We start from the raw sequence: 26,112 nt of genomic DNA, 5'->3' as shown, positions 1-26,112 counted from the left end.
AAACAGAACATACTCCTATAATAAAAAAGGCAGCACAGTGGCACAGTGGGTAGCACAATCACCTCAGCGCAAGAAGGTCACTGGTTAAAGTCCCGGCTGGGTTAGTTGGTGTGGAGTTTGCATGTTTTTCTCGTGTTAGCGTGGATTTTTTCCGGGTGCTCCGGTTTCCCCCTCATTATGCCCATAACCAACTTTGTCTGTCTCTTCCAGAAGATTATCTAAACTTCCCATGATTGTACTGTAAAATGATACATTACATCCACTATCTTCTTTGGCAGCTGTATTTAGTCTTATTTCCTCTTTTCACTTTACTCATTTGTATGACTGTCAATATGTTTTATGTTTCAGATTTCATAACCCCTTTCTCTTACTGTACATCTGGATTGTTGCTAGGTTAACTTTGGACTCTCTATAAAAGTGAAATGATTCAAAGCTCTTATAAATCTGTTGAATATCTTCCAGAATGAACCTTTGATTCTTTGCACATTTCTATTTTTCCTTTATGATTCTGTTTATGATTCTGTAGTTCAATTAGCTTGGGTAGAGCTTAGGCTTAGAAAAAGGTGTTTGCAGCTGTACCTGCAGATCAGGGAAAGATTGTTCTGTTGCCAATTATTAAATATGAAGAACACTGAAATTATTTTAGAACAAGTTTTCTAAATAAACTGAATAAAAGTTATATCAGAACCAGTAAAGACTGAGCAAATTTGTTTAATCTTATCTGTCAAACACTACTCAGAATTCATACACTGAGTGCAAAGGTTGAGTTCATAAAATACTAATAAAATTCCTCAACATTTCCGGGGTTAAAATCACTAAGCATGAACATGGTTTCGTACTTGTAGAAGCATCTTCAAGTGCAGTTATTATTTGACAAATTTAAGCAGATTTACTATTAGTAAACACAATCAGTACCTCTGCACTTCTGGATTATTCACAGTCCTGTTTTCTCTGTGAAGGTAAGAAAAACATCAGCATTTTCTTCTCTTTATGTTATGAGCAGTTGAATACTATTTACTCTTTAAAAGTTTGGCACTGATTTTATAAAATAGCTTGGGTTTGCAGGTTTGTTATGACTTTGCTCTTTTAAGCACTCTGACATGCTCAAATATGCATTATATATTAAATTAATCATGCATTTTAAAACTTACAATATGTACTCATTGTAGGTTTTAAAATTCTACGAGACTACGAATTTTATTTGCTTTGACACATTTTATAACTTGCAGTAGTAAAGTAGTGATCTAATAGTACATTAAATTTAACATTTGAATTCATGCTTTTCAGAAAAGTTTGTAGGAAACTCATGTGTTTAATTTGACATTTAGGAAGAGGTTAAAATATTGTTACTGATTTGGCTGTGAATGAATCCCTAAATAAATCATAAACACTATTACTCTTTTCCAGTTTGTCAATTTGACCAAACAAACAAATAAAAAGCACAAAAAAAAAAAAAAACAAAAAAAAAAAACATGCTGACGAATAATTTGTGATCGGTCAATGTTTTAGTTTCAGCGCAGACAAAACACATTTCCTGCAAAGCAGTACAATTTATGAAAAGTTTTAACAATTGACTATTTAAAACACTGGTGGATGGGGGACTTTTATTATTTATTTATAAGATTACATTAATATATGAGTTGTCTTTCAGCATGCAAAACAATAATCAATCTAAGGCACTTATAAAATAAGTGAAAAAAATGTAAAAGCCTTTATTAACATGGCTATTATAAAAAATAAAATAAAAAAACTAATGTGCAACTGTTTGTAATCATGTGCAAACATCCCAAAAATGCATATTTAATAATGCTTAAAGGCATTTAAAATAAAAGGCAAGATACAGTTATTTCCCATGTATCATGATTTCACTGTTTTGCTGTAAGCAGGCTGGAGAGAGAGACTAAAGATTTGTTGTGAGGACATTCATTCCAGCGATGAGCATGAGTGTAACGTAAGTTGATGTACTTCATTTGTAATATTTGCTTTTTGAAAATGTATGATTTATCTTATAATTATCTTTTTGAAATCTTTATAACTTTAAGTTCATCTGTCCATAGTAACTGTCAATCTAATTGTGATTTACTGCAGTTCCTACTGGCACACAGACAACAATAAAACACAGCAGCTACAACATGCAGCCACTAAACAACTGAAAAGTACATCAAATCTCTCATTAAAGGTCTCAGCAGAGGATGATTAAACTGATCTACAAAAAAAAAACATTAGCCGATTTAAGCATTAATGTTTGGTCTAGTCACTATTGTAGATATCAGTGTTTGTTGGACTCCTGACCCTTGCCTTTATAATATACTTTTGTTTCTGTGGCTGTTGTAACTGTGCTTTAAAAAAAAAACTCACTAGTAACAAATCAATCAGAGAAAAAGTGATTGTGATGTTGACAGTGTTTTGACTATGGCATTTATTCACCCATCTCATCCAGTATTTAATCTCAGGTTTATTTCACATTATTCATCATCCGATTCAACAGTGTATGTGAATAATAGAGTAAAATAATCTAGAGAGGCATTTTTCAGCAAAAAAAAAATTGATCTAAAGTTTGACATCAATGAAACACTGCATTCTGGGTAAACTAATCAAACACAAGCATGAACCCAATATGCAGTATACATTCATTCATTTTCTTTTTGGCTTAGTCCATTTGTCAATCAGGGGTCGCCACAGCGGAATGAAAAGCCAACTTGTCCAGCAAATGTTTTACACAGCGGATGCCCTTTCAGACACAACCCATCACTGTGAAACATCCATACACACTCATTCACACACATACACTACGGACAATGCGAGCGGTGGCAGTTGAGCTAGGTCTATTCTCCCATTGCTGGGCATTTCACTGGGTTGTCATAAAACAGCAGTTTCAATAAAGAGTAAATTTACCCTAAAATAGCTCATTTCTTAGGGACAGGGCACCATCTGGCACCCACACCCAGAGCCTCTACGTGTGGTCCTTAGACGGGGGCGGAGCACTTAACGATGGTTAACACCATCACTCAGGCTTAAACACCCTCTATGAGGCATTCCTACACTCTAAAGTGGAGTCTGTTTGACGAATGGTGTACATCTCACAGAGAAGACCCCCGGGTTGTGCTTTTCTTTCTTTATGATGAACTGGAGTGAAGGCTGTCCCCTTTACACTAAAAGTTTAAGTTACTGCCATCTCCACTCATCATAACGCGATAGATGGTGGCATGCTGGGCATAGTAGATGCCATCACCCTCGCTTATCAATGCCAGGGTGAGCTGTTTCCCCCAAGAGTAAAAGCACACTGTACAAGGAGTTTCGCCTCCTCTTGGGTGTTAGCACACAGTAGCCCCTTTCACACAGTGATACCGGTAAATATCTGGAAAATTTCCGGAACGACATTACCGGTATATTGAAAAAAGCGCTGTTCACACAGGCGAGGACGTTACGGAAATATTCTGGAAAAGAGCATTCACACATCCATTCCAAAATACCGGTAAATTCTGACATCATTCACCACAAATGAGCTTTAAACGGCTGCGCTTGTGTTTGTAAACATTTGACTAAATTACAAACTCTGTGGATGATCAATATTGTGAACAACTTTCGCAGGATCACTTTCGCATGTCGAGATGTTCATAATATGTGCGTGTGCTGGCGCTCATAGGCTGTATCACAGGCACACGCAAAGCTTGAAAATAAACAAACAACGGCTTATCATAAGCATCTCATCGATGATTATTTACACAGTTGGCATTAAGATGAACATATAAATGTGATCTGACTAACTTCTAGCAGCTAAATGTGTCTGGAAAAATTGTCAAAGGCTTTTATCTTTACAAACCGCGCGGACGTAAATGCGTCTGACTGTTGTGATTGGCTAAAGCAAACGTCTCACGTCAGCACGTTCTTGACATGCACGCGCTTATTACGGCAATCTTCCTTCTGCATTCACACAGCGCAGCATTCCGGCAAATTGCCGGTAATTTTACAACTTCTCTTTCCGGTAAAAAGCCAGAACGAATTTACCGGTATTTTCAAAAAGGACCTGTTCACACATACAACCTTTCCGGAAAATTGCCGGCAATTTTCCGGAAAGGTCTGTATGTGTGAAAGGGGCTAGTGCCTCTCTAGCAGACATCTGTAGAGCCATGGGCTGTGAGACACCTAATACATTTGCAAGATTGTATAATCTCTAGGTGGAAAAATTAATAAACCTGGCTAGGAGTGGAAATACGCTTGCTGCACCTTTCATCCTAACACGGAGATGCAAGCACTTTCCTTTGCTCTGCTAGATGAGTTACCCATTTGGTATTTTTTTCTAGAAAAAGCTACATACAATTCTGCTAGTGAGAGAGTTTGAGTTTGAATGGTGGTGGATGATTTAAAGGGTGAGAGTGAATTCTCCGAAATCGACCTGTCGTTCTGCCGTAGGGGGTGTGATTGGTGAAAGGAGTGTGGTGAGGTCAATGTCAGCACCTGATAATATGAGGTTTTTGATTGCATTTGAGACTGGGGGTGGTTCCAGAGAAACGGGAGGGGTGGGGTGTGGCAGTGGACAGGGTGAAAGGGTGAAAGGGGGGCGTGCGGTAGAAATTTGTGTAGAAACAGTGGAATGTTGGGCTGGATCAGTGCTGGAAGTGAGTGCTTGGTAAAGGGAGGAAAAGGGAAAAAAGAGGTGATGCTAGAGGGAGGACAGTGGGCGGGTACGGGATAAACATTAGAGTTGGAGCTGGTAGTAGGCTGAAGAAATTGTGTTGATGTATGAGGGGGTTAATGGGATTATGGGTGATAGAAGTGTGGAGGGGGGCTGGGCGTTATGCAGGTGAAGGTAGTCGATGGCTTGAGGTTGTTGGAGATGTTGAATTCTGACGGTGTTGAGCTGTGGTAATGCACATGGGCCTGCAGCCTCTCACTGGAGCCTCGGTTACTTGTCCAATTCCTGGCAGGGCTGTGTGGCATTGTCCCGCTGCTGCCATGTCTGGAAGAGCAGAGCTCATGCTGGTGGTGTTGTGTAGTCTCCATTGGTTGGCATTCTGGTGATGAGTAGATATTGCTTTTAATGGCTCGGTATCTTCCTAGTATATGGTCTTCCAAAATTAACATAAGTCAGAAGGCGAAATACATCTATTTATTCTAAGCTTGAATTAATCTGATTGGACTATTGCTGATTGTGGATGAGAGGCCAAAAAAATTGTTTGTAAAACTTGTTTTATTGCTGCATGTGGCCACTATGAATTTAATAATATTATTTAGACAGAAATGATTAGAATGCTATTTAGTAGACATTTCTACCCTACCCACACTTCAGAATATTGCAAAAAGATTAATCTGGTTATCCTGATCATTTTTTTTCATTACTCTTTTAGGAGTGTTACTTTTTGTTGTGTTCTACTTGAAAGTAAGACGTCGTTTTCGGATGCTGCCTAAGTGTCTGTTGATAATTATTTTTTATGTTAAAATGCAACATAAAGCGGCTGTATTTTTTATGATAAATGTAATAATTATTGCTATAAATAATATTCTGAAAAATGTTTCTCCTTATTTTACAGAGAGCCCCGCCCTTCACCACGCAGACTAACATTGATTCAGCAAGGTCCTCCAAAGCTCTTCCGTCTACACACAGAAAGAAAAATACTTGATGAAAATGGGAAAGTCCGAAAATGGACTTTTGAAAAAAAAGATGTCACTAGGCAAAGCAAAATCATCCTGCTGGTGGGAGAGACTGGCGCTGGTAAGACCACCATCATCAACACCATGGTTAACTACTTGCTGGGAGTGACATTTGAGGAAGAAACGTGGTATGAAATCACTGAAGAAGAAGTCAGAGATCAGTCAGAGTCCCAAACCTCTGAAATCACCATGTATGAGGTCTTTCCTGTAGAGAGTGCCATTTCTCTCACCATCATTGATACTCCAGGTTACGGAGACACTAGAGGACTGGAGAAAGATCTGGAAGTTGCAGAGAATTTATCTGCTCTGTTTCAGAGCAGTGATGGAGTTCGAGAAATCGATGCTGTGTGTTTTGTGATTCAAGCATCTAAGAATCGTCTCTCAGACAGACAACACTACATTATCAGCTCAATTCTGTCTCTGTTTGGGAAAGACATTGTGAACAACATTGTGTTTTTAATCACACACTCTGATGGTATGCATCCTAAAAATGTCCTCGGTGCCATTAATAAAGCTAAAATCCCCTGCAGACGAGAAAGAAATGGTGAACCTGTTCATTTCCTGTTCAACAATCGTCAAGGTGATGCTCGTCAAACTAAAGAACGTTACATTCGTGCTCAAAGAGATGCCTGGGAAGACAGTATGGATGGTATAAAACTATTTCTTCGGTCTCTGGATGAAAAGAACAGAAGAAGTTTAGAGTTGACTTCATATGTCCTGAATGAGCGCATTCAGTTAGAAGCATCTATTTGCAACTTGCAGCAGAGAATCCAGGAGAAAGAGCTGAAAAAGTCTGAGAAACTTCAGATTCAGGAGGCAATGACACAGAACAAGGACAAGATTGAACAATGTAGAAACTTCCCCATTAAAGTCAAAAAGACAGTCAAAACAAAGGTGCCCATTGAGAATGCATCATGGAAGAACAGAAAGGCGACGACCTGCACGGTCTGTGAGGAGAACTGCCATGAGTTTGACTGCTGGTGGGTTTCCAGTCCCAAAAAATGTGAAGTCATGAGAAACGACTACTGCACAGTGTGCACAGGGAAGTGCCACTACAGCAAACACGTCAAAGAGAACAAGAAATATGTAATCAGCACTTCAAACTATGTCTTAGAGTTTGATGAATTTACAAAGGAATATAAAAAAGTCCAAGACCAGACAAAGAGATTTTCAGTTATAATGGATAATCTTGACAAAGATCTACGGGACATTGATGACCAAAAATTAATTCTACTATTTAATGCTTACAAGACCATCAAGCATCTGTCTCAGTTCGCACTAAAACCAGACTCCGCCTCAACCCTCCAGCATCTGGACTTCTTCATTTCCAGAGTCAGGGAAGCTGGGAAGGCAGACTGGGTTCGAGAACTGGAGGAGATGAGAAGAATCGCAGTGGCTGAAGAAGCCAATAAAGACGCTCTGAGTTACCTAAAAGCTGGACTGGCTAAATCGTCATCAATGGGAAATAAACAAACACAGTCAAGTCAACAAATAAAATAGTGGAAAGGAGGCTGCCTACAGTGAGAATGCAGGTGGTATTCTCTAATACTGTAATCTGCTTCAACATTAATTTAAACAGTAATACACTTCAGTAAAATCTGCTTATAAAGTACTAGAATGAATAAATTAATATAGGGGTAATTGATGATTGATTAAACAAACGTGTGCATCTATAAACATGAAACTGTTTAATTGTGTTGTTGCTCAATCATTTCTACATTGTATATGCATTAAGTGCTGGTCCATGGTGAATGCTGGTGCATTGTTTTATATGCTTTTATAATGAGATTACAATCAAATTTTATTGCCTGTTTTTATTTACATGAATTAAATTAATCTGAATTTTTTTAATTTAAGGAAATAAGAGGCAGGAGCCGGCAAACTTATAATTTATAATATTTTTTCTCATAAAACTTATAATAAACAGCAAATTTATTTATAAAATAAACAAATAAACACAAAACTAAATATTTTTTAATATATTTTTTGTTTGTTTATCAATGAAACTGTTGAAAAACAATGCAAATTACAATGTTTTCCTTTCTATATATATATATATATATATATATATATATATATATATATATATATATATATATATATATCAATATATTATAATTTTAAACTTAGTCCCTTTATTCATCTAGTGTCTCCACAGCGGGGTGTTAGTGTTGGTGAAGAGCTGGTGGTGGGGAGTTTGGTCCAATGTTAAGTCAATGGTATTTTAAGTCTCTACATTTTAAATATAACTTGTCATTGTAAGTCGATTGGCACATTTGGGGTGCTATTGCACCCCAGGGGTAAAATTTACACCCCAGTTTAATATATAATTTTACTCAGCTGACAGCCTCTTCAATTGTTAAAAATCACATGTTTTTAAGAATTTGTCTTTCGTAATTATTGTGTAAAGTTAAGTCAATAGGATTTTTCAGAGCTTTCCGGCACAGTTTTTGGAATACCGAAAGTTCGATTAGTTGGAAAAAAGAGCAACTCGAGTCAGACTAGTCTAAAGGTCTGACAGAAATTTGTTGGTCATTACATTAAGGGCGTACTCTCACTATGTACAGTTGCCTTGAACCGGGCCAAAGCATGCTTGTCGGCCCGCACTCACATTACATTTGGGCCTGGGCACGCTTACGTCATTGATGATGAGCTGGTCAGAAGCGCAGCTTGCTCAGCACAGTGGAGATTTCTTCAGTTATATCGTTCGGAATGCAATGACAAGCAGTCAAATGTTTCGCAGAACAGATCAGCCACTTTTGACGCTCATAAACAATCATAAAGTCCTCGTGATGCAGGAATTAGGAGGTTAGCTGAAGGCGCGCATGTCGTGCAGTGAGGGGTTTGTGTCTTTAATAAGCTATGGCAGTTTGCGTTCACTGAACAGTAAGAATGATTAATAAATCCATTTAAAACAGTCCCTTAAAAGTCACGTCTCGCTTTCAGTTTCGGGCTTTGCCATGTTTTGCACTCACACACAAGTGTACCGCGCCAAAGCCCAAGTGAACCGCACTCAGGCACACCTTTTCCAATTGGGCCAGTGCCGGCCAAGTGAACCGTACCTGAACCCGATTCAGCGCATGCACACTTCTCAAATGATCCGGGAAATGGGCCTGGGCACGGTTCGGATAGCATAGTGTGAGTACGCCCTAAAGCCCTAGGAGGAGAAAAAGGAATAATAATATGTTTGCATAGCATACCAATACTATATGTTGGCTTTCTCAAGCCAACATAATTAATCCAAAAATTAACTTTAACTCAGCTAACACTTCTTACACAAACAGGAGTCTGCTGAAAGCTTAGAAAGTCTGCTTTTAAATAGTTACTCAACTCAAACACAATTTTTTTCATTTTATTTAATATTTGGGAAAGCAAAATTTTTTGTTTATTATTTTCTGTTTACTTTATTACCTTTGATTAGCTGCACACAATCCACCCCTTGCTGCTTTCACATGCAAAAGAGCACACGTGGATAAAACATGGAGCATGTTGTTATGCCAAATGTAAAAGTTTGTTTATTAAATACACAGAATGGCATGAAGAACAGAAATAATCCATATATTGTTACAATTAAATTCTATTTTGTTCATATTTGAGCAATTTATCTATTTCTATGTTTTTTGTTTGAAAAAGAGTAGGGGTTTAACCCCAGAATCCTGGACAAATCTGCCCATTGGCCTCTGTCCATCATGGCCTCCCAACCCTCCCAATATCATAATTGACTTCATCACTCCACTTTCATTCGTCTCCTCTCCACCAATCAGCTGGTGTTTGGTGTGTGGTCTGGCGCAAAATGGCTGCCGTCGCATCATCCAGGAGGATGCTGCACACTTGGAGTGGATGAGGAGATTCCCCTCTATGTGTAAAACACTTTGGCTACATTCACACTGCAGGCAAATGTGGCCCGAATCTGATGTTTTCCCCCTCATGTGACTCAGGTGATGACAGTGTGAACAGCCCAAACTGCATGGAATCTGATATTTTCAGATCAGATCTGTGCCACTTTCATATGTAGTCTTAAATCAGATATGGATCTGATGTTTTGCAATGTGACCGCAGTGTGAACGTTTATGTCGGATTTCATGTGACTTTTACGTAATCTTTGAGTGACATGCGTCATCATTCGGTTCTGCAAACATCCTCTACTCCTCAGCAGCACAGTAGAATGGCACACAAGACAACAATTTTACCACAGAAAGTTGGTTGTTCATGTTGAAAAAGATTTTTAAGGCATAACTGGTGCTTGTTTACTAATCTGGTTAATGATTGAGGCACAGATTGATCGCAAAGCCGAAGAGCGTTGTGGGTGTTGCTCATAGGGGATCTGTGTGCAAAGATGGAAGAACTTTCTCTCCGAGAGAAAAAAAGGGCAGGTGCTCGAGCACCCAAACCGCCCTTCTGCACGTGTCTGTTGTTCACAACGAAGTAAAATTAAATAACTTTGCAAAGAGAGATAAACCAACTCCGCCGTCAAAGTTTAATCTGCGGCTGCTCATTAACCCTTGATGAGTTTACTACATCGGTGGTCAGCGTGCCACGCACCGTAGTTGTCATAAATCACAGTGGCGTAGCGGACGGGCCCACAGGGCACGCACCGTGGGGGGGCCCCGCGTGATTAGGGGGCCCCGCGTCGTCGCGATTTTCAATAATTGATAATCCGGCAACCGCAATAATCAAACTCTTGGGAACAACTGTGGTCGGAACCAAAGTTCACAGGTCTGTGATCTCTGAACACCTCTCAAGCGGTGGACTACTTGATTCTGATTGCTTGCCGCCAATGTTGCCAACTTAGCGATTTTTTTCACTTTTCAGACCCCCCTAGCGACAAATCTGGCAACTTTTTTGTGTGTTTGTTATTGGAGATTTTTTTTTAGTCTGTTATTTGTCCATACTGTACCGTCCCTACTCTTCTCAACGAGCTGCGTGTGATGCTGCCGGCCCCTCCCCCGCCTCACAGCACTGACAGGCGGCCCAGTCAGTCCTCGTACAGCAGCCTCTCCCACCTGCAGCCCGAGAGCAGATCACCCCTCTGCATGCCAACAACAAATGATTTAGCACAGGCAGTGTGAAGGTATTTCCCTTGTACAGTCAAACCGATCTGCTTCTCCTTTATTTTAACAATTTAATTGGACCGTTTATTCTTTTCTTGTTCACAATCAAAGATATTTTAGTGACAGTTTCTGAACTTGTCTGAGTTTATTACATATGAGAGATTACTGCACATTCACTACATATCTATAATGACATACTGTATTTAAACAGCAATACATTTAGTTAAATAAACATGCTTATATAAAGTGTAGTGCAATTATAAATACCCCCTTATTAATCATAGGCTGTTAAACAAACAGAAACGGTAGAACGTGATGACATCAGTGATATGCAAATTGATGTATGACGTACCCCCCCAGGGGGGCCTCCGCATTTAGGTTTAGGTTTAGGTTTAGGTTTAACTTTATTTGTCCCCGAGAGGAAATTTGTCTTGGGCATAAAAGGTGCTACAACATTGTCTAAACAGACAGTAAAAATGAATAAAACAAAACAATTAAGAACAAACAGTTAAGAACATACATTGTTTACAGAATAAGACCGTATATAAATATAAATAAATAAAACACAGAACCCAGTCAAGTGTTAGCGTACTGCAGGAGCAGTGTTATTGGTAGAGTTCAACAGTTTTATGGAGGTAGGAACAAACGAAAGCTTCAGTCTATTAGTTTTACACATTGGCATTCTCAGTCTTTTTCCTGATGGTAACCGCTGATATTCACTGAAAAGGGGATGTTTAGAATCAGTGCTAATACGTATTGCTCTTTTTATAGCCGCCTGTTCGTATAGAGTCTGGATGGGCTCATATTGTTTTATCCCTATAATTTTCATGGCTGTTTTTTGTATATGAACCAATTTATTTTTCAGCTGAACAGACAGGTTTCCAAACCAGACTGTGATTCCATAGCGAATAAGACTCTCAAACATAGCTCGGTAAAAAACAAGCAAGATATGGCTACCCACCCCTTACAATCTCAGCCTTCTTAAAAAATAAAGCCTCTGTTGTAGTTGTGTGCATAAACTCTCAATGTGTGTTCTCCAACAAAAAACACTGTCCATATAAAACCCCAGGTATTTGTAAGATGTGACTTGCTGTATCACTGTGTCTTTAATGATCACAGGCCTGTGTTTAGAAACACTTCGTGGGTCATTTTGTGCTACGCCACTGATAAATCATAAATGATCAGTGTTTTCAATCACAAGAGATTTATTTTAGGTTTCAAATGCTGATATACACATTAGTAGTAGCAGAACAATCATTTGCAGTTCATGAAATACTCCACGGTTGTCTGTGAAAAGGGTAATATTCATATAAGCATGATCTGACAACATGCTTACTTCATACAGTATACATTGTGTGCATAATTAGACACGTTGTGATGTACGTAATGTACTTTTGCACATGCGGGTCAGTTTAGGACCATGATCTGTCCACACTGCAAATCTGATATAGGCCACATTTATAAGAGCAATGTGAACAGCCATGCAAAAAACTCAGATCTGAGAAAAAATCCGATTAGAGCACTAAACCTTGCAGTGTGAATGTAGCCTTTGAGTGCCCAGAAAAAGTGCTATTTAAATGTAAGGAACTATTATTATTATTATTATTATTATTATTATTATTATTATTATATATTATTGTTATTATTAAAGCATAAGAGTCACAGATGACTCTTCTACCCTTGTGTAGGTGTTTGTGCAAGCTCGCCCCCTAGAGTCCAGTATGAAGGAAGTGTAGAAGTGTTTTTAACACTTCTGCTTGTGTATTTTATATGATCCTGAAAAGCATTAGTGTGTTTGATTTACAGTTGAGCTCTGCTGAATAGCAGGGATTCAGGAGCAGGGTTAAAGTGTTCTGCGCTATAAAAAAAAAAAAAAAAAAAAATATATATATATATATATATATATATAAATGTGTGTGTGTGTGTGTGTGTGTGTGTGTGTGTGTGTGTGTGTATGAAATTAGTAAATTCTAAAAATAAAAATTGGTTTACAATTCTCTCCCTGTATACATATAAATGATCTGCATTAATATGTAAAATGTAAAATGTACCAGTTTTTTGGCCTCATATTTTACTTGGCCATGATGGTGACATTTATCAGTTATTGTTTGCACTCATAAGGAGGTCACACATCGCATACATTGCACCACACATTTTAGAATTATAAACAGAGATTTCTATCAGGGTATGCACACCAGCTGCAAGTCGGCCACTGTCTGTGGTGCTTAGCCACTACTAAGGTTAATTGTTCTGCTGCGCCACAGCGTGCCATCTGCATAGTTTCATATTAAATAACATTCAAATGTGCGTAACTGGTGTGTGATATTTCTAACTGTCATATGCGTGGCGCATCCAGTGTGTGACCCCCTTCACTCTCATTGTCCCCTAAAGTATCTACACTGTAAACTGTTTTTAACATTTACAATAAAACTAGCTAATCATTGAATCTTCTCGCAATTCATTTTTTTTTTTTTTTTGTCAAGCTAGTGCTCACAGTATTTTTTTAATGCAAGCATATACATTCATCTTTGTTGCATATCATTGTCACCCAGTTTGTCCTGAATTAAATAAACTATTACACGTATTCATATTGTGTAATATCTGCAAAATAAGTTAAGTATATTTATAAACAAATTTCGAGAGGATCACGTGCTTATGATTGTTCACAGCTGTTCCAACTTTAGCTAACGACTGATTATCCTATCAGACGATCCTTAACTCACTATAAAATCAAAACAAAATGGCCGCCGGGCTTTTTGCACCTTTTGCATGGCCTGACTGAAACTCCTAAGCCAATAGCTGTAAGGAGAAGCGTCACCATCCAATGAGCTCTGAATAACTGGAGATGGTCCCGCCCTTTCTCTCGACTCTCTTGCTAAGACCTTATGAATGAATTTTGCCATACACGCTTGTGAATTAAGTAAAGTTAAGATTACAACAAAATGTTATTCATAGATTAAAGTAAAGCCATTACTAACATTCCATTTACAGTTTTACTAAGTGGTGACATCGCTTTTAAGTCTTATAAAGTTTGATGTTGGCAATTGACATATTAAATAAAAAAATAATAATAACAATAATAATAATAATATTAATTAATTCATTAATTAAATATATATATATATATATATATATATATATATATATATATATATATATATATATATATATATTAATTAATGATAATAATAATAATAATAATAATTTTTAAAAAATTCAATAGCCATTTAACTTCTAAAAAAAAAATAATAATAAAAAAAAAAAGATTATTACCCAACCAGTAAATATTAGCCAGCTATTGGAAAACATTATGCCATCAAGCACAGAAGTCCAATTGTAATATGCCAGTGACTCATGTGTTGATATACAAGATTATATAGCAAGTCAGTTGGATGTGGAAAAATAAATAAATAAACCGGTAAAGAAACAAATTCCCACTTGACTGTTATAAATAGAAGTTTAAACTCCACTTCGCTATCACTTCACCTGCTCAGTCTTCAAGAGGTAACAGTTTTCCAGGACTACCAGACAAGCCACAACCCATATCCTCAGCTCTCCATCCATCTGCCATGCCGTAAGGGGACTAATGCCCACCCCTACCATCCTTACACAACGTGTCAACGAAGCTATCAGGCCATGCATATAAGGGGCTTCCATTTACAGTCGCCCATGCCCTTTTTAAGATGCCTCGCATGGATATCAGCTAAAACAATTTCATGCCTGCCATACATGTATTATGTTGTAAAGATTTGATTTCTAATTCTGTTTGTTTTTTAATTTCAGAGATCACGACTGCCGGCTCCAGAAGCTGACCCTCTCCAACCTATTACACTACACACCCATTCCAAATACATTCACACTCTTTATTAAGGATACATTCCACTCACACAGCCAAACCTGACATGTTCACACTAGCCTTTTGATTTTTGAGATGTTCTGAACTAACCTCAAATTTCAATCTCTCAATCCACCCCACAATATTTGAACTAATTTCTTTATTGAGCCCCTTCAGTTGGTTTCGGGGGATATTACCAAGGGCGCGGGTTCACTTCACTATGCCCCCCCCCCAAATGCTCAATCCTGAGAACCAACAATCATCCCCTTTTGAACTATATCCCATCATCGCCGCCGCTATCTTGCGGGGCGTCGAATGGGCTGCATCTAGCATCCCTGTACACTGCGACACTGAAGCGGCTGTCCAATGCTTCATTAAGGGGCGTTCTCATGCCATTAAGGCGCTAAACTTGGACTACAGCCAATAAACAGTTTTGTATAGTTGCTGAACATGTATCAGGTCATGTATCATGTATCTCAAAAAAAAAAAATTCAATGGCTGACTCTGTCTCTTTTCTTTTTCCAGAAATTTTGGCGACTGGCTCCAGAGGCCGATTCCCATCCAACACCAGTCCCACAATATCCAGAAATGATATTGCCCAAAGCCACCGGCTTTATCACACTACGCTACTGATACCTTTCCACACACACAGCCCGCACCCTCAACGCTATGTACACCCTGTCTTTTTGGCCTCCTAAGATGTTCTGAACTAACCATAACATCCAACTTTAACCCCTCCATCCACCCCACCATATCTGATCTGACTTTGACGAACAAAGAAACTCTTTCATTCTTTGTCAAGCAAAGCAAAACAGACCAGATCCGGAGGGGGCACTACATTTACATTTTGACTCATTGCGCTTTCCAACCCCTTTTTAGCCTTTACATTTAGGAGAACCGAAGAGCCCAACTTTATCGCCCCCCTCTTTACTGATGACGCTAAGCGTCCAGTAACACGTTTTTTGGTTTCAAAAACACCTAAAAGAAGTACTCCGCCTCATGATTCCCCCCAGAACCATTCTCCAGCAGCTCATTCAGAACTGGGGCAGCCACCACAGCAGCCCATCATGGGTTCTCCCAACGACAGATTCAGATCCCCGGATGCTGGTCTTTCAAAGCCTTCAAATCATACATCCGCCTCAACCACTACCATCTCAAGGGAGCCCAGCTGATCTTCTCCAGCTGACACCCAACCACCGGAGCTCAAGGGCACGAGCACGACTCTGCCATTTCCTCCTATTTTCCCTCTGAGTAGCCTCTTAGCTACCTTTCATATTCTCCTCTCTCGAGCTATACTCCGCTTCCCCCTCATTCCCTACCCTCCTCTGCTCCAACTCTCTGGAGTTACTCTCAACCTCTACCCCCGCAGGGGTCCTGCCAAGCCCATACCCAGCCCAACCCTTAGCAGCCACTCTGTAGCAAGAGCCCTTACCGCCCCCTCCTTCCTCCCATCTCTTGCTAGACCCTGCCCCCCCCCCCCCCTTCCCCACGGCTCTGTTCCCCACAGGGATCGCCCTGAGCTTCGACCCCCGCAGGGGTCTCAGTGCCCCCTCCGCCCACTAGTTTCCCCCCCTCCCCCCTTTACCTTTTCCGGCCTCAAGATCTTCAGCCCCTCTTTCTATCTCCCTTCCGGCATTTAAAAGCCTCTTCTTTTTCTACTTTCAGCGTTAAGTAATTCCGCTCTCCGTCCCCCTTTTTTCTGATCCCCTTTTCCGTTTCCCATCTCTCCCCCTCCCACCCCTGCTTATCTTTTCAGCGCGAGTTCCTCCGCTTCTTTTCTCTTTAGCGACCAGTTCAGTCGCAATACTATCTTTCTTCTAGCATTGAGTTCCTCTGCTACTCTCTCTCTCTTTTCCATAGGCCATCATTCCCCAGCTCTAACTCCCGCAGGAGTGACTAAAACGAGCTTCGATTCCCGCAGGAATCATGCCACGGCCACTTCTTGCTAAAGTCTTCACCAACCCCCCCCCATTCTCCCGCAAGAGCCCCCCAGAGTCTCGACTCCCGCAGGAGTCACTCCCAGCCCCTCCTATGCCACTGCCTAGACTCCCCCGGAGTCGCTTTCAAAACTCTGCTCTAGCAAGAGCATCTCTCCTCTATCTCCTTCCACAAAGTTATATCCAGCAGCCGGATATAGCATTGTCTTATGCCTCTTGGGGGGTTTTCTTCGATACGTGGCTGCTGTCTCATGCGCAAAAGGCTTCTTTGGGGAGTCATCGAGATCTACCTGAGCTCAAACTCCCCTCTCGCCTTGCAACGGGAGGAAGCCCAGGGCTCGAGGATCTTTTAAGCTCAGGGCTCTCTCCCGGGACAGCACGCCAAACTAGCTTTACTATCAATCATCAGCTAAGTGTGAACTCTTGAAGTGAAGTTTATTTATAAACAAATTTCGAGAGGATCACTTGCTTATGATTGTTCACAGCTGTTCCAACTTAAGCTAATGAGTGATTATCCTATCAGACGATCCTTAACTCACTATAAATAACCAGACTTTTCTCATCTCAATATCTTCGTCTTGAAGAACCCCCCCCCCCCCACCCAACCCTACTTTCCCTCCTTTCAAACAGGCGTCACGGTGGCCAGCGATTAGCGCTGTTGCCTCACAGCAAGAATGCCCCTGGTTTAATTCCTTTCCAAAACAGTCGGCATTTCTGTGCGGAGTTTGCTTGTTCTCCCCGTGGTCGCGTGGGTTTTCCCCGGGTCCTCCGGTTTCCTCCCACAGTTCAAAAACAAGCTCTTTAAACAATTAATCAAAAAACATTAGCTAAACTCTGAGTACACATTTCAGCATACATATCCGAGTCTTAGCTACAACAAGCAAGAAGGGGAGTCATCAAGCTCTACCTGAGCTCAAACTCCCCTCTCGCCTTGCAACGGGAGGGAGCCCAGGGCTCGAGGATCTTTTAAGCTCAGGGCTCTCTCCCGGGACAGCACGCCAAACTAGCTTTATTATCAATCATCAGCTAACTGTGAACTCTTGAATGCTTTTTTTAAACAAGCAAATTTATTTCTTTTTCTACTTGTGTGTGAAAATAAACAGTCGATAAATATTATGCGGCTCACTTTGCGTGCAGATATGCCCATTTATTTAATTACTTTATTCAAACATGAGAGTGTTTACATTAGGTGGCAGTTGGTCAAATATTTGTAACATAGCCTGTAATAAATAATAAATAGCCTACTGATAAAGTAAGTTCAGGTGATCACAAGTTCACAATCAGGTGATGTGCTCCACCGGCACGATATTCTTAATATTATTTTGCTGTTTTTCATATGCGCACATTAAGATTTTAATAACATCGCCATGATGGTCAAAGAAATCGAAACATTATTTTCACCCCAACACAATTTAATAGGGTACTAAAGGGCACTTTTTTTTCTTCACATTCCTATCAGTGAAGTTTTTTTTTTCCTCTCCGCTGTCGCCACTGGCTTGCATGGTTCAGGATCTGTAGAGATACGCATTGATGAATTTGCTCTTCAGTGTTTGGACTCTCAGTAATGATTTAAACCACACTGAACTGAGCTAAACTGAACTGAACTTTTATGTGAAGCTGCTTTGACACAATCTACATTGTAAAAGCGCAATACAAATAAAGCTGAATTGAATTGAATAAAGGCTAAAGAACTTAATTCTTATATTTGCTTTTTGCAGCCTAGGGCTATACTATTCTCACCATGTATCTTTTCTAAAACATATACAGTAAAGTGTAAGATCGTGTTTATTACTAAGAAAACTGATAATGATATTTTAATTGAACACATCACCTCACATAAGGTACTCATACAGAACCATCTGTTTAGTATTGTGAAAAGGCAAAGCTGAATATCTGTGGTTAAAGTGCCACCCAGCGGTCAAAAGCTGCTAGTGCACCAATTACCGCCGTCGCCACGGTATGAATGGCGGCAAAAGGAACACATTGAAGTAATAACATCTGTACCTTCTTGCAGAATTCAGTCCCAACCCTGATCAAACACACCTGAAACAATTAATAGTACCTAAAGCAGCACTTGATAATTACAAACAGGTGTGTTTGATCAGGGTTGCAACTGAAATGTGCAGGAAGGTAGCTCTCCAGGAACAGGGTTGGTGACCCCTGCTCTAGTGAGTTTATTGATTTGCTGTCACTCCATGTGGGCGGAGTAATACACAAGGATGAGGAGGCTCTACAAGTGCTGTTATTAGGGGAATATAGCATGGCTATCAGCCAATCAGATTCGAGAACCAGACAGAAATTTAGAATATAATAAAATATGATAAGCAAATATGTTTATCTTTGGACATTTGTGAAATGAGATAATTAAATGGAAAATCACATGTTAATCCAATTTGGAGGAAACTCCTGTTTCTTTTTAATCATGATTTATTTTTTATCATTATATTATTATTTGTAACAACTGCAGCAGCAGTAGCAGTATTATCAGAATCGGCCAAGAAATTTGCAGTCGATGGATTTTTAGTTTTGACAGTTTCTCTTTTGTCTTTCTGATTTCTTCAATGATGGTTTCTAAATCAGTAATGACTCTCCTCATTTTAACAATGAATTCTCCAGCTTTTGACTTCATTTCAGTCTCATCTATTAGGCCACGAATTAAGGTAGGTCTGTTCATGTCATCGAATGCCTTGTCATATTCAAGAAATGTAAGGAGGTCAAATAGAAGTCCAGTCCCTTCAAAAATTCCTGTAAGAGCTGTAGTCAGTCGCACAGTCTTCGACACTTCCGCAGCCACTTTACTAATGTCCCTTGCCGGTGCAATGCGAACTACTTCAATGCCAGAGAAACACAATTTACCCAATAAGCCAAAGTCATTCTCTGATTTAGCAAACTTTCTCGATATTTCCACAGTACAATGATTAAGGTTCTCTAGTACATCAGTTATTGGAGTTATGGTTAGCTCAAATTTCTTCAATTCTGCATCCATATTTTTTCTTATATTTTTTTGCTGCAGTATTTTTTTCACATTGAACACTGCACCTCTGACTGCACCAGCTGCAGCCACAGCTAGTGCTGCTACTGAGAGAGCAACAGATGCCCCCAGAGTAAATGGAGCTAAAGCAATTCCAGCAATCACAGTGGCTCCTACAGCTATTAATGCCATTGCTTCAAGTCTAAGGCCTTCAGTAGCACTTCTGAAGTCTTCTTCAAACGTACTCATGATTCTGCGCAGTTTCTTTGTGGACCGCTCCAGTTCAGCAAAATCACGATTATAAAGAGAAAGAAATTTCTCTTTGAGATGATTAAATTCAGATCTAGAAGAAAACAAATAATAACAATAGTGTAAAAGTAATAATAATAACATTAAAAATAATTAATAGTGTATAAATATATTTGTTACTTAGTTAAACATACTTTATGAAACTAAATACATCTTGAGATGGTTTAGGTGAGTTTAATGTAAGTAAAATGAGTTAATCTGATTCGACTGATTTTTTGTGGCATGTTTATTCACAATTACCAGGATGTGCTTTTAAAAATGCAATCATTTAAAATCTACTTTAAAGAAATTGTGACATGGGTAGTAGTCCATATCGACTACAAAAGTGGATCATAAAAATGATAACAAATATATGAAAGTAATTTACTAATAAGTAGATAAATGCCAATTTAGAAGTAAAAAAAAAAAAAATATATATATATATATATATATATATATATATATATATATATATATATATATATATATATATATATATATATATATATATATGAATAAATAGATATGGGAGTGGGGATACAAAGAAAACAAGTGAACTCAAATTTTGATTGCATAATAGTAAAGGTTGAAATTAGCAACTAAGATGATTAAATGCTGTAAAAAACATTTGAAAGTCATTTTATCTAGTTTAGTTCATGTTGATTTATTTAGTGAACTGGAACCTGAATGTTGTGGTAAAATGATATGATCAACAAATAATAACAATGTTTTGTTACTTTGTTAATAAAAAAAGTACATATACAGAGAGTAAATGCATATAAACATCAACTTACTCCATTGTTGCTGGAGACTCTTTTGCTTTTGTTCAGATGGAAATTGAATGATGAACTTGTTGCTGTGATTAAGAAAAAAAAAACACTAATGGATATATAATCTGTTTTTATATTTCACACAACATACATTATTGCAATCTGTGACAATTGTTAAATTAACCTGAACTGACGTACATGAACAATGATTATTTACTTCATGTAAACAAAATTTGTGATGATTTGATGTTTTTTAATGCAGAAAGTGCAAAAAAATTAAAGTTCTGCTATCATTTACTTGCCCTGGGCTTGTTCCAAACCATTTCTTTTTTAAATTCTGTTAAACACTTAAGAAAATATTTATTTTGAACAATGTTTGAAACCTGTAACCACTGACTTCTGGTGCATTTTCCTAATGTATTTAGAATTTATCAGTGATATTTATTTAAAACAATTATGTTGTCATCCAACTAAGAAAAATACTAATATGGCCAATAAATACATTTCATATTATGACTCGGTACTCGTTAAAGTGGCTGATCTCCTGAACTGGTTGCAGAAGTTGCAGAAGTGTTTTTGACCATCTTGTAAGTTCATTAAAACCTGGCTGGATATATTAGAGAAATTAATTATTTGTTTAACTTGAATATTTAATAATGTAACTTAAGAAATGAATTATATAATTTATAGGAGGACATTTTAACTCATCCATTAAATACAGTATGTCACCATTGTGTGTAGCACATGGGCATGTTCATGGTTTTGTGTTTGCCTCTTTCTCCTGTCTATTGTCTTGTTTCATCCATCTTGTTTTCCCATTATTAGTTTGTTCTGTTCACCAATTTGTCTCTTGATTTGTTCTTGTTTATAGCTTCCTCATATCTGTTGTAATGTGCCAGTTCATCGTTATCCTGTCCTGATGATCTGGTCTTGCTTTCTCCTGTCCTTTTCTGCCAGCCCGTTTAAGTTTGTTTAGTTAATGTTTTCCCCCTCAGGGTAGTTTTTGTTTTCTTTTTCTTTTATTTTTAATAATAATAAACCCATCTTTATTCATGCATTTGAGCCCTCTGTTTTCCCACACCTGAACTCTGACATTGTTGCCTGACTGAACCACCGATGCGCTCAATTTGTACACTTATTGGTGTACTTGTCTGTAAAGTAGGTGTGTTTTTGGGTTAGTAGTATACAATATTAATATGATATAATAAATGTTATCCCACTTGCTTTCTTTGCATTGTCCAGCAAGCTTTTAAACACATTAGATGTCATTGTGTTCCCGCACTCAACAGAAAGGTCTGTGATTGGCTCCAACGGTCAGCATTGCTTTGGTATTATTTACAGATGAGTGTCACAGATACAGATAAACGGCCGCTGTTATAGTATATTGGCATAATAATGTGCGGTTATCACAGCTGAGCCATGATATATGCAGTGGAGAAAAATGTGTTGCAGAGTTACACGCTTGTGTGTGTGTGTGTGTGTGTGTGTGTGTTTGTCCATAAGTATCGCTGTAAAAGCCAAGAGACAAGCAGTTCAAAGGTCCACACACACACACACACACACACACACACACACACACACACACACACACACACACACACACATAGTGAGAGAGAGAGGAGTAGAGATGGAGTTTACAGTTTTCATTTCGTCTCCATCGTAGTGAAATAGGGGCTTGTTGGTTCTGCTGTGACAGTTGTTTGCTTTTTAAATAATGTTAATTGGATCGTTTTAATTACTCACTCTCATCTCCCTCACCATAATAATAATTGAAATAATCGCAGCTTTTGCAACTCTTCAAATTGCAATTTCGATTTAAAATCGATTACTGCCGCAGTCACACTAGAGTTAGTTTTTGTGAACTTCTGTCGTACAGAGCTGTGAAAAGAGATGGGATTAAACAAAATGATTAGACATTTTAAAAAGTGAGTGATTAGTCTATATTTTTAATTCCTGTCCAAGGAGGTCATGTTTTGATCCTCGATTAATCTCACTCAGTCAAGTGATGCGATTTCGCAGGTGAGAGTTCACCAAGCTTAAAATTTGCAACATATTGAACAGCAAAACTTGTGGCACAAGCTTGCATTTCCGCTCTGATGCATTCGTGTGCATATGAATGGAAGTCTATAGGGAGAAAAGTCCAGTGTGACCGCAACTTAATCATGCAGTTTTTATTTTGGCTGCTATAAGTGATTGTGTTAATCACATTATTTGTATAGCATAAAAAGCCAAAAGAAAAAAAAACAATAGTAAAGCTGCGGTCACATTAGAGTTTGAGCATGCGATATTCTGTTGTGCCGCACTGCGAAAAGGGGCGGGATTAAACTTTAATTAAAAAGCTTACTAGACATTCAAAAAAGCGAGCGATTGCTCCATGTTTTAAATTTCTGTCCAGAGAGGATGTGTTTTGATCCTCAATTGTTCTTACGCAGTCAAGTGATGCAATTTTGCAGGTCAGAGTTCACCAAGCTTGAACTTTGCACCGCAGCAACCTGCGAAATTTGATGCACGACCCCACGTTTCCGGTCTGACGCATTCGCGTGCGTATGAATGGAAGATATTTATATATATATATATATATATTAATGTTAAAAAAGTAATATTGAATGATAAATGGTCTTAACGAACAGTGTTTATGACCACAAACAGCTTTGATATTTCCCTTTCATATTATAAAAATTTATTAAAATTATAAAATCAATTATTAAATAAAGAGTTTGTTAGTCAATATTAATTTTGAAAATACTGTACATTTTCTGCTATATTTATTTATTTATTTATATTTTCTTTGTAAATTCTTTCCTTCTTAATAATTGAATGCTGCCCAATAAACCGATTGATCAACACACAATGTAATAATGCTCTGACATACTAAGATAAAAAGAAATGCTATTATTGATGTCAATTGATGAGTCAAACAGCTCAGTGGAGACGTGTCAATAATAGCTGAGACAATACCAGATTCTAACATTAATTGGCCATCAGCAACTGTGAGCGTCAAATGAAATTCTAATAATATGCATTTTTCTACTTCACATGCTTTTTTTTTTTTTACTTCCATTAATTTTGTGCATTAATTGTCATGTTTAATTTTGTTTGTAGGATTGGTAAGGGTTTAGCTTTTGGCAAAATCTTATAAATCGATCAGTGTTCAGCATTAAGCAGATACAGTGATACGACACACTATAATATCACATCAAAACAACAAACACATTACAATCAATATATTGTTGCTGCTTATTCAAGCTAATTATTTTAAATGAGCTGAAAAACAGTTCTTGAGATATTTAACGGACAGCTTAATTGTTTTTTTATTCAATCAACTTAAAATTGTAAACACCTTTAAGTTAACTTTAATTTGTGTTGAGATGAGATGAAGGGGTTGTGTAGAGCCCAGCGTTTTACAGTGCAGACTAAAACAATGTAAATTTGAAATGTAGTAAATGTGTTTATTTATTGAGTCTGGTTTCAGTTTCACTTACTGCAAACTGTACATAAGTACGTTTCATTAGTACATTAGTACTGTTTCACTTACTGCAAACTGTACATAAGTACGTTTCATTAGTACATTAGTACAGTTTCACTTACTGCAAACTGTACATATGTAAGTTTCATTAGTACATTAGTACAGTTTCACTTACTGCAAACTGTTCAGATGTAAGTTTCATTAGTACATTAGTACAGTTTCACTTACTGCAAACTGTACATATGTAAGTTTCATTAGTACATGAACCCACCTTTTAGTCTCGATCGAGCGTCTTGATAGTTTTAAGTCTTAATGAACGATGTGATGAAACTTGAAGTCCTACAAACCATACAATGCATGCACTGAAACAGAGAAACTATGAGTTTTACAGCAAATCAGCAGACATTAAATCAAACTTAGCAGGAACAGAAACAGACGATTTGTTTCAGTTTTTAAGCATTTGCGGATCTCCAAATGAAAGACAACGAGCTCCAACCTATTTAAAACAAGCTGACAACTCACTTTCAGTAACTCGATATATTCCTCCTCCTCATTCCATCCCTTTGTCCTTCTCCAGAGCGGGTTAGACAGGAATTGCTGTGAAAAAGATGTGTACATGACACACACTTAACCATTCACGCATATACCTAAATTTTAGATCACGTCTGCAAAACTACAAGCAGATTACACGCTTTAAACATTTAAAACTCTTCTCGGGAGATCCGTCAGTTGTGGGTCTGTGTATTCTTTCTGTATGATATGAGTCATGTCGTGTGTGTGAGGGTGGGTGTGTCTGCCTTTAGCTCTGGCAGTGTACGCACAGAGCAGCTGACTTATTTGGTGTGCTCCTGCTGCTGCCTGTTTTGCTGGGTATATATTCAGTCAGTGGTTCACTGCTAGTTATCAGTATATTGTTGTTTCTCGTTCCTGTCTTTGTGTATGTTCAGTTTTTCGGTAACACTTTACAATAACAGTACATGAATTATGATGTATTAATATGTAAACTAAACATTAGTTTATTATGAAGTAATGATGAGTTAAGGTACGCACTAATTATGAATTGCCTTTAACTACAACGTAATTCACATGAGTTCATGTGTGAATGGCGGCTACCTTAATTCACACATGAACTCATGTGAATCATGTTTAAGTTAAACTTAGTTAATGATTAGTGCGCGCCTTAACTCATCAATAATTCATAATAAGTTTACAAAACAGTACATCATTATTCATGTACTGTATTGTAAAGTGTTACCAGTTTTTTCTCTCAAATCTGGACATTAACAAAAATGTTTCAGAACATTTTGCTATATATATATATATTTTTTTTTGTCTCTGGCTTACTTCCATGACAGTGTATTTTGCTCTTCAGTGGAGTTTAGGAGTTTGTCACACATTTATAGACACAATTAAAGGGAACACATTAGAGTTATTATGTTATTTTATTTTTTATTTAACTGTTTTTACTTTAGATTAAAATCTGCTAAATTAATAAATGTATAAACAATTAATGTTTATGTAGTGTTTATTCAGTCATTTTATCTTCGGCTTACTCTCTGTATTGATCTGGGGTCACCACAGTGCAATGAACCAACCTATCCAGCATATGTTTTACAAAACGGATGCCCTTCCAGCTGCAACCCAACACTGGGAAACACCACTACACTTGCATTCACACACATACACTCAGGCCAATTTAGCTTAATTAATTCACCTACACCACATGTTTGGACTGTGAGGGAAAATGGTGCACCTGGAGGAAACCCACGCCAACACGGAGAGAACATGCAAACTCCACACAGAAACACCAACTGACCCAGCTGGGGCTCGAACCAGCGACCTTCTTGCTGTGAGGTGATAGTGCTACCCACTGAGCCACCGCGACGCCCCGTATTGTTTATACAGTGTTAATTGCTAAACTAATTTGGATTTATGTTAAGTTAAATTATGTTTCATGTAATCAGGTTATTCATTAAGACCTAGGGCTCTATTTTGACGGTCCATGCGCAGAGCGCAAAACGCAGGACGCAAACACTTTCAGGGTGTGTCAGAACGCGTTTTTGCTCATTTAAGGACGGGAAATCTGCTTTGCGCCAAGGCGCATGGTCTTAAAGTTTTGAGTTTATTTTCTTAATGAGTTAT

At 38.2% G+C, this 26,112-nt stretch overlaps 2 protein-coding genes across 4 annotated transcripts in view; one reads left to right on the top strand and one right to left on the bottom strand.

The window, feature by feature from the left end:
- si:ch211-285c6.2 overlaps positions 1-24,731 on the bottom strand; it is a 96,792-nt gene extending 72,061 nt beyond the window's left edge. Inside the window, exons 1-5 of one of the 3 annotated variants that reach the window (XR_662036.5) lie at positions 24,493-24,731; positions 24,242-24,332; positions 20,529-20,590; positions 17,383-19,789; positions 16,194-16,765 (exon numbers count right to left, since the gene is read on the bottom strand). The gene's annotated coding sequence lies outside the window, so the exon portion shown is untranslated. Of the gene's footprint in view, positions 1-16,193; positions 16,766-17,382; positions 19,790-20,528; positions 20,591-24,241 lie in introns of those variants that run through there. The other 2 variants (XR_662037.5, XM_073907851.1) reach the window with 2 other exon arrangements.
- On the top strand, positions 544-7,344 carry si:ch211-285c6.4. The gene is made up of 3 exons (XM_021477654.3): positions 544-959; positions 1,887-1,951; positions 5,532-7,344. Exons 2-3 carry the CDS (start codon positions 1,935-1,937, stop codon positions 7,150-7,152), a joined length of 1,638 nt encoding a protein of 545 aa, XP_021333329.1. The 5' UTR covers positions 544-959; positions 1,887-1,934; the 3' UTR covers positions 7,153-7,344.
- Positions 24,732-26,112: the final 1,381 nt, after the last annotated feature.

Source organism: Danio rerio, chromosome 7, assembly GCF_049306965.1.
Source record: "Danio rerio strain Tuebingen ecotype United States chromosome 7, GRCz12tu, whole genome shotgun sequence".
Lineage (NCBI taxonomy): Eukaryota > Metazoa > Chordata > Actinopteri > Cypriniformes > Danionidae > Danio > Danio rerio.
This window is presented reverse-complemented; position numbering and strand designations above follow the sequence as displayed.